The sequence below is a fragment of the Vidua chalybeata genome, chromosome 6 (assembly GCF_026979565.1).
Source record: "Vidua chalybeata isolate OUT-0048 chromosome 6, bVidCha1 merged haplotype, whole genome shotgun sequence".
NCBI lineage: Eukaryota > Metazoa > Chordata > Aves > Passeriformes > Viduidae > Vidua > Vidua chalybeata.
Window position 1 is genome coordinate 14,673,783 of NC_071535.1, and position 9,748 is coordinate 14,683,530.

The window sequence follows — 9,748 nt, forward strand, 5'->3', positions numbered from 1 at the left end:
CTGCCCCATGGGTGTGTTACCATGTGCTGTGGCTTCTTCTGCTTTTTAAGTTGGGGAGCACAGGGTCTCTGCAGGGGGGTGTTTCACTATGACCATGTGTTTACAGCAGCCATCTGACCTTGAAGGCCGCTGCTGGCTCCACGGTTTGAGTGTTAAATGTTAACTTGCACTAACCTGCTTGGTGCTGTTTAAAACAGGATCATTTTCTACTCCCCAAATCCCAGCTTTCATGCAGTCAATTTGACATCCTTTGCTGATTAAAAATTAGATATAACCAGGAGGTGAACTGAAAAAATAAATGTACTGAAAGACTTTATCAGCAGCCTTTTAAATTAAGCAGTAGCCCAGAGGAAGCTTCTCTGTGCACTGCAGAGTGCCTTGAAGGACAGAGCCCCTACCACATTCCCTCCTTCCTCAGTATTAAAGAGGGGGTGAAACTTAAGTCACTTCTCTTGTAACTTGTAACATTTGAGTGGATTTCCACTGCACAAGACATCTCTCTCCTCTTTAATAAAAAGTGGTTCTTTCACCAAAGCATTTTGTGTAGTAATGCTTTATCCTGGCAGAGTTACTGTCAGAGTTACTGTCAGAAGCCTTTCACATGAGAAAGGACATTGGGGCTGGCTGGATCATGGGCTTATTTCTGAACAAAGTGGTATTTGCTTCTGCTGGACAGAAGACATTTGCTCTGCTTCTGCAGTGTAAGATGTCTCATGCACGTGCAAATGCTTGGAGTGTATTTTACATATATTGTTATTTGAAGTAGTGACTGGCAGAGAGTTTTAAAGAGGGCATGTGTCAAAGTTACTTATACAGGTTGGTTAGCTGAATATTTGGCATTTTTGTCTCTGGATTTATATCTTGCCTTTGAACACAAATTTTCTGTGTTTAGTGTTGAAGACAAAAATTTACATCTTAAGTACTTGGTCTGCATCATCCCTTGGTTATCTCCAGTGAAGCTAAGGGTGCTTGTTGAGCAGATAAACTTGTCCCATTGAGATCTGTAGTTCACTGCTGCCAGTGCAAAACATAGAGGAAGTACAGTTTTAGTCCAAAATAATGTTGTCATTATTAATAGGTGATACAAAGAAAGTGAGGACCTGAGAAATGAATGCCACAGACTTTTCAGCCCAGTCAAAGAGTGCAAATTGAAAAGATCTAATAAGAGAAAATTGTTCTTGCAACTGCAGTATTTAAAACATAATAACATCATTGTAATCCTGTTATCTCATGAACTATGCAGAATTTTCTATTCTGGGGCTGTATTCCATTGCAAGTTTGATGGCTGTTTTTCCTCCAAAACTTTGGGCATCTATCACTCTTGTGGTTTATGCATATGCTGACACCATTTGCATTTGGCAGATTTTCTGCTATAGAAGGCCAAGTACACAGGAATGTGAATCATTTATGCTTATGTGTTTAAATATTTAAATCTTGGAAGTTTTCCCAAGCTATGGCATTAAAATGCTGGAGAGCAACAGAAACAGGAATCACAGAGACATTTGGTTTTGTGAATGTTAAATGTGGTTTCTGAATTCTTAAGGGCTTTGTTTTTACAAACTACTTCCTACAAGCAGGTTGGTGTCAGCTGTTAGCCACACCAATTCAGTTTGTGAGCCCGTGTGTTTTCTGAATGTATTTCTAGATGTTGCAATCCAAAAATATCTCAAATATGACAAGTGCTACTCAGCAACCTTACGTTTTAACTTTCAGGAGTCTGAAAATGATGATGCCTTTACTTTGGATTTTGTAAGAAACCACCCATGTAAAATGTATGTAATTCTGTTCAGGTATGGCGTTGCAGTCCAGGACTTCACAAGTAGTTGGAGGAGTGGCCTTGCTTTCTTAGCCGTCATAAAAGCCATAGATTGTACTTTGGTAGACATGAAGCATGCACTGGAGAAATCAGCACGAGAAAACCTGGAGGATGCTTTCAGCATAGCACAGAATAAACTGGGTGTCCCTCGGCTCCTTGAACCAGAAGGTAAACACATCAACTTTGTTGGGTAACACTCAGAGTAGAATGAATTCATGAATATTGCATTGTGATACATACCAAAACCCTCACAGTGACTGGGCTGCTGATGGGATCAGTGTGCTGAGCTTTTTGATAAGAAAAATAAAAACAGTCAGTGGCTAGTAATTGTATGCTTCCAGTCATATTTGTAAGCTCCTTGAGGTCTAAGATCTTACTGTGGTTTTAGCTACGTACACTGGTCCTGGTTCATGCTTAGATGCTCTGTGACGTCTGCATTCTTAGAGGGCATTAATTGTTGTGCTGAGGGGGGTGTCAGTGCATTAGCACTGTTCTGTAACACTTAGACTGCAGAGACTAAATGTCACTCCAGGATGAACTGTTACAAGGCTGCCATACCAGGCAAATGGAGAGATACCCATTCAAATGCATCTGCATCTCCCAGTTTTCCCTTTACAGTGCAAAATGCACACAAGTATTTATACATGTAAACCTAAGTATGTATGTGTATATAAAATATGTATAAATTGATTTCTTGTCGTTCTTTTTACTGAACTCTACTAGACTGGTGATAGGCCTTGGTGTCATGATTGAAAGCACAACTGCACTTTCATCACCTGGATAGTTAGAAGACTGGGCCATTCTGATAAAAATAAACTTCTGTATCGTCGCTCAACAACAGCCAACTGTCTAGTGACAACAGCATAAATGGCAGTATAAAAGTGAATGAAAGGGGAACCCCGATTGGGGTTCAGTATGTGTTTGGAAATAGGAAAAAATGAATGTGAATAGGATGTTGAGAACTCTGTCAAGTGCCATCAGCCGTGAAGAGCATCTCTCTTATCTGTCAGAAAAAAAAAAAAAAAAAGTGTTTGTAGCTATTATTTCTGTGCCCATAATGGCAGGATAAATGTCTGACAATCTGTTCCTCTGCAAGAGCATTTCAAAGCTGTGTGTGTTCAAGCCCCTCACGTCTGTCTCCACAGATATCATGGTGGAGTCCCCCGATGAACAGTCAATTGTGACATATGTGGCACAATTTCTGGAGCACTTCCCAGAGCTGGAAGGGGTATGTGTTTACTGCTATGTCATGTAATTTCTTTAATTTGCCTTGGTGTACGTAATAAAGTCGCATTTATTTTCTAGGTTTCTTTCTTAGCTATTTAAAATAAACAACAAACCTGGATTTATTTTTTCAAATTTTTGTTAAATCCAGTGAAATAGGCTTTCATTGGTGATTACTAAAATGTTTTAGGTTGAATTGTGCATTTATACATTTACAGCCAATTGTGATTCTCAGAGGTTAGAATTGGTTTCATAGGGATCTACTACTTTGCTATATTGGTTTTAAATAAGGCTGAAATTTATTCCTTTATCTATATGATTCATTGGACTTAGAATTTAATTTTTACTTCTATCTTCTCAAGCTTGAGGGCCATGATCAGTATGAATTTAGCAGGTATGAGACACAAGAAACCAAAAGCTGAATCCTGTCAATACAACAGTAAAAAGCACTCATTATAAGCATGAAATAAACTGCAGTTTAAATGACCAGGACTTTGATGCAAAAATAAAGAATTGAGGATTAAGCAAGGGTTGACAGTGTCAAGAATTGGCAAAGGCCTTTTGGAAAAACAGGCATTTTCTCTCATTTCTTGGCTGAAGGTTACAGTTGGGATATATTTTGTAGTTGATAAAATTGGTGGGCATTACTAAAGTAATTGGAATTAAAATTATTATAGCAATCTAATAATTATTATTAGATTAGATGAGCAATAAGATTGGTTGACATTAAGACTTGTTGACATTTTTATGAACAACATTAAAAACTACCTTTATTTTAATAGAGTCTGTTGGAAGGAAATAATCTGGTATATCAATATATTTCACAGTGGATTTATTGGAGTTGTTAGATTTATGTTATTCCCAGGGTTTAGGATTGTGTCAAAAAGCCAAGTCAGTTGTCTCCACAGATGCAGCAGGGAGAGATAAATACATTAACAATTGAGGAGTAGGCTTGTCTGCATTCTGATCTTGTACAACTGCCTTCCTGACACTGAGCTTTGTTCAAGGCACTTGACTTGCCAAATTTGTTTTCCTACTTTCAAAATATGTCAGTCATTAATTGGCCATTCATAAGGTAATGGACTGAAATACTAGGTATTTATTCTTTGTGTTTGGGAAATGTCAAATGGTATCTGAGCTAGGATTTGTCTTCTAATGGTGTATCATCACTTACAGGAAGACTTTTCAGATCCTGACAAGGAGCTTCCAATTGAGTCCACATATGTCCACATCAAAGACACACCATCAGAAAAGGAAGGCAAAATCTTGATTTTAAGTGAAAATGAAGAAAACATGTATACTGTTAATCATGAGAGGAGTCATCCAGCTCCTCCAAAGGTCCATATTCATGATATCCCTGAGAGGATCCCATCAGAAACTACTTCTGAAAATTGTAATGGGAAACTGAGTCAAGGGTTAGGTGATTTACAGGGAACATCTGAAGAGGAGCCTCAAAGGCCTACCTCACTGAAAATTACAGGACCTGTCAGTTTTGAATCCAATTCCTCTTGGGAGGTTCTAAATGATAAATTCATGTCAGGTGAAGAAAGCATCTCTGATGATCCACTGAAACAAAATGATGACCTTTCTCCAGCTGTTTTGACACATCAGAAAAATTCTGTTGACTCTTTTGAAGAATACTCTGAAGAATTAACTAAGGAGACCCCTACTGAATATGACAATGAAACCAAGAGCCTTTCAGCCAATACTTCTTCTTTGAGTCCATTATCCTGGACTTCAGGTATACTTACAGATGATTCTATTAATAAAGTCGAAGAGAGTAAACCTCAGTCTTCAATTCTTTTACCAGAAGATACATCAAAACAAGAAGATACACAGAAATACGTTCTCCACCTTCTAAATGAGGAAATACTTCCACAAGATGAACATACAAAAGAATCACCTGTCCTTGAGACAATAGAAACAACCCCTTGTTCACTGAATGGTTCTAATCTCAAAAGCGAAGAACTGTCTACACAGCATGAAATATCTGATGATTCTCTCTCAGATGTACCTAAAACTCCAGAGGACCTGGACAGCTGTGATGAAGTTGAATCTGCAGCTGAAGTGCTACCCAGTTCTTCAAAAGTATCTGTGATACCCCATGATCTCTTTTATTATCCACATTATAATGTTCCCATATCAGCAGTTCTGAACGCTTACCTCGAGCCTTGTATCGAAGGTTATGATACAGGAAATGAAAAAGCTTCTTCTGAAACAGTAACAGATGTTTTACATGACAAGAGCTTACCAGAACAGGACCACAAGGAAGATGCTCCAGAGTCAGAATTGGAGAATAAGCTAGGTACCCCTCTGTCAGAAACAGATACTGAGAACAGTGAGGAGGAAACTACAAAAACAAGCAGTCACGTGAATTCTTCCGATGAAAAAGAAGTGCCATTACTAGTAGAAGAGTTAGAAATAGAAGAAGATGGCAATAAGGCCACCAACCATGAAGATTCCACTATTCCACAACATCCTGAGGTATTTTATTTTATTACCAGCATTTCTTTTTGTATATATGTGGACTTAGCATCAGATCCCAGCAGTTTTCATTTGCTTTCATTTTGCATTGTTTGGGAGTAATACTTAAAATGTACTTGGTTTCCTGTTCCATTACACTGTTTGCCACAGCCCCCTACTGGAAAGAAGGGAATTGCAGATCCCTGAGAAGATCAGACATTAAAAGAGAAAATAAGTCCTAATACTAATGGCACTGCAAAAATGTGAATTTATATTATGTTTTAAAATAATTTGAGGCTTCTGTAATCCCTAAGCATAAAAGATTACCTAAAAGTACAGCAAAAATGTGGGTTTTTATTATGTTTTAAAATAGTTAGAGGTTTCTGTATAATCCTTAGACATAATAGATTACCAGTGAGGGTATTTCTAATAATCTGTAATAATATTAACAGAAATTAGTATTGCTTCTAAAGAAAGGATACAGGCAATGATAACTTTGTCTCAATCCAAGTAAGTTTGCCTACAAAAACTTACAAAAATAGAGTAGGATATGTTACATAGGTGAAATGAAGGCTTCTCTGCACTGGAGGAGGAGAAAGAAGTGGGTACTTTGGGGGTATTTGGTTTAGGCAGTTTGCTCCTGCATCTCTTCTTGCAGACACCAGTTTTTGAAGTACCTTACATGTTTTCCAGCATAGTAATTTTTGACAGCATTTTTCAGGAATGAGTGTCTATTTAATGCTGCTCTACATGTTGCTTAAACATTTTGCTTGAACATGTTTTGGTCCTGACTCTAACTACAGTAATGAAGTCAGTTTGCTGTTAACTTTAAGGACTAATTGGGGGTAGGTTTAAAAAAGTCTAGTGGATTGCTTCAAAGAGCTATGTCATGTCATGACTTCTTAATAGAAAGAACTGACTTTCCAACTGTATTTATATATGTATGTATGTATGTATGCTGAATTGATGATTCAGTGTATTGCAAAAGATTTTCAAGAAATTAATTGCTTTTTTATTCTCTTCAGTGAGACTTTCAGTCTCATACTCTCTGCAATTGAGTGTCTAAGTATGTTGTACCACTAAGATATTTAGAAGGGTGGGGAATCAGTCATGTTGTCTAAAGCAGAACATTTCCTAATTTCAACAGGCCATAGTAGAACATCTAGAGGATTTACCAATAGCCATAAAGACACCAGACGAAAATAGTAATACAGAAGAGGAAGAGAAAAATATGATTGAAGAAGATTTGCAGATCTCAGAAGCTGCCACTACTACCCTATCACAAGATGACCTGGAAGAAAATGCTGAATTCCAGGAATTTACCAGGTATTTCACATTAACTTTGTCTTAAATACACTTAACTGGTCTTTTGAAATTGTCCTGTCCATTGTTTATTGTAGTCTTGTTTTAGGAAGAAGTACTGGGATTCATTGGCTTCTTCCTGTGTTTCTCTTAAATATGTCGAGTGATTCAGTGGGACTTGATTTGACTGTGCTACAAACTTTTCCACACAAAACCCAAGTGGAAGCCCAGTGCATTTTGAACATGGAAGTGTTATAATTGCTTTTCTAACAGAGAGATTATTTTGTAATGTAGATTAAAAAGTCCATGTACATTGTGACATTATGTGGAAGCATGACACAGATTGATTTCAGTAGATACTTTTTGGATGTTTTTTCTGGTTATGAACAAGTAAATGAGGTGTTGGAGAGAAAATAAGATGAAGAACTCATGGGTCAAGGTAAAGGCATTTTAATGAAAAGACAAATGCCATGCGTGGAAACAAATTAGAAGACCAAAAAAGATGTATTTATTGTCTACTTCCCATCAGCACAGCAGTGTCCAACCACTTCCTGGGAAGCAGGGTGTAGTGGTTGCTTCACAAGACAGATATAAGAACAAGTGTGCCTGTGGGTGTCACTGCCCTTTAGTCAGTTTGGGTCAGCTCTCCCAGCTGTGTCCCCTCCAAGCCTCTTGCCCAGCCCCAGCCCACTGCTCTCGGGAAATTTAACTGCAGCCCAGCCAGGCCCAGTACAGGGACACTCAGCTAATTTTGCTTCATTTACTTCTGGTTTTTCTTATGTTCTAATTTATTTTTAGGTAATCTGTTTGAGTGGGACATGAATTGTAATTTGTTGATGCTTATCACTGGAGCACTCTAATGCATTTGAGATTTTGCTTAGAAAAACCCATTGTCCCCTTCAAGCTTGTTCCTTGTCAGTCCGATTTTTTTATATCAATGGCCATAAAACTTGGGTATACTCTCAGTTAAATGTCAGTGATATCTCAGATACATTTTTTCAGAAAAGATTCCTTTTTGAGAATATGATTTTTTTATTGTGGGTCTGATTTTCCCAAATCCATTTTTATCATGTTACTGATAAATTCCAGTCCATATTCTAATACATGCAGCAATGCATATTTGTGGTTTTGTGTAGCTTAAACCTGTCACGTCCATGTGCAGTATCTCTTTTAAGCTAAACTTTATGAATCTAAAAACTTTGCTTTTACATACAGAAGCAGTGACAGTGATGCCAACATTCATCTCCGAAAAAGGTTTTCTCGTAATGCTTCTGAGGAGGTAAGTGTGGACATTTATTTATTGCTGTTTCTCTGGTTCCCTCAAACTCCAGAAGTTCACACATTGTAAAAAGGCCTCTAACAGTATGAAAGTCTGGTGACTTCTAATAATTTTAGTGCTAAAACCAGGCATAGTTGCAAACATCCTCCTAAAAACAGTAAACTGAACGTTAAGCAAATTCACAAAGAAGTACCTAATACTACAGTTAAATCTGTTGTAACTTTAAATCTTACTTCATCATACCTGTATAGCTGCAACATTTTGCTTGTTTGAAGCTGCTTTTGTTTGCTGCTCCAGTTTCTTTTAGTTTTTTCATTCTCTGTATAATGTTGATGCCCTGGTCTCAACCCTGCAAAAATGCTGGGTGTCTCCTGAAGAGCACTGTTTCTGAAAAACTGGGCCCCGTCCCTTTTCCTCACAGTAGCAGTTGTATTATATTATCATGTGCTGACGGAAAATATGTTTATAAGCACGCTTTCATTTTATTTGAGCAAACATTAGGTACAATTCGCATAAAATACACAATTACCACCTTTGTGAGATGCTGAATTTTATTTTTGTTATCTAATCTATTCCTGGTTTGTTTAAGGAAACCTATGGTGTAAATGAGCCGAAGATGACAGATATGGGTGAAAATCCATTAATCATCGGGTGAGTGTTTCTTATTCAGACTGACTTTTGCAAGGAAGCCATAACTCCTAGGCACTACTAGAAGTGATACAAAGAGAGCTGGAAATTAATTATAGTGGTAGCAACTGTCTTCTGTAATGGCTCAGAGTCCACGTTTCCCATAGGTGTAAGATACAAAATTTCCTTATTGCTCAGTCTGTCCCTTGACTAAAATGCTTTTTCTTGACCTGAAAGATTCAGCTGTCTAAGCAAGATTTTGAGCATTTTCCCCACGTGGTGAATATCTCAGGCTGAGAGAAGAGTGAGACAACTTCAAATGTTAAGCCCTCTGGCAGCAATGACTCTTTCCAGGTTTGGAAGACTGTCAAAACAATATTTAGTGAGATCAGTGTCAGGGAAAGTAAATTACTTCAGTGGAGGACTGGCCTCTGTTGGAGCATGTATGAGTTTTGTATGTGTGTTTAGTTTAGACTTAGGGTGACTGGTCATGAACACAGAGTGTGCATCCCTTTGGTATTAGGGTCTAAATATCTATAAGAAACAAGGGTCGCTTTAGGTTTTACCTCTTGCTGATACTGAATAGTACCTCTTTGAACTTCTAGGTAAAATGATTGTTATATTTAGATGCAGAAAACACACAAAATATTATCAGGATCCACTGGCCTCTCTCTCTCTCTGTTTAAAAAAAATACACAAATAGTTGTTACAATTGTATCAGTTGTACAATTTGATACATGATATTAAGTGAATTTCATGTAATACTCAGGTATATATCCAGTAGGAGGCCCCAAGCAGAAAAACACCATTTTTCTCCAAAAGTAGGTTAAAAACAGTTTACTGGAATGATTTTCTTACACTACTAGAAAATTATAAAATGACTGTATTTAAAAAGCTTGTGCCTTTTTAAATAAGACCTTTTCCTTGTCTTTCCTGTAAGAGCTCAGTGGTGCTGGCAGAATCCATCAGGCTTTGTCCTTATGAACCACGTGGAAATTTGTGAAAGGTGTGAAGTTGAAATTTTGGAATTGTCCTAC

General features: G+C 37.6%; 1 protein-coding gene across 2 annotated transcripts in view; it reads left to right on the forward strand.

The window, feature by feature from the left end:
• The window catches only part of CLMN (calmin), a 75,377-nt gene that overhangs the window by 58,457 nt on the left and 7,172 nt on the right, over window positions 1-9,748 (forward strand). Inside the window, exons 7-13 of one of the 2 annotated variants that reach the window (XM_053945553.1) lie at window positions 1,791-1,984; window positions 2,962-3,044; window positions 4,217-5,524; window positions 6,651-6,829; window positions 8,021-8,084; window positions 8,674-8,735; window positions 9,652-9,717. In XM_053945553.1, coding sequence (XP_053801528.1) covers window positions 1,791-1,984; window positions 2,962-3,044; window positions 4,217-5,524; window positions 6,651-6,829; window positions 8,021-8,084; window positions 8,674-8,735; window positions 9,652-9,717 — 1,956 coding nt within the window. The remainder of the gene's footprint in view (window positions 1-1,790; window positions 1,985-2,961; window positions 3,045-4,216; window positions 5,525-6,650; window positions 6,830-8,020; window positions 8,085-8,673; window positions 8,736-9,651; window positions 9,718-9,748) is intronic. The other variant, XM_053945554.1, reaches the window with a different exon arrangement.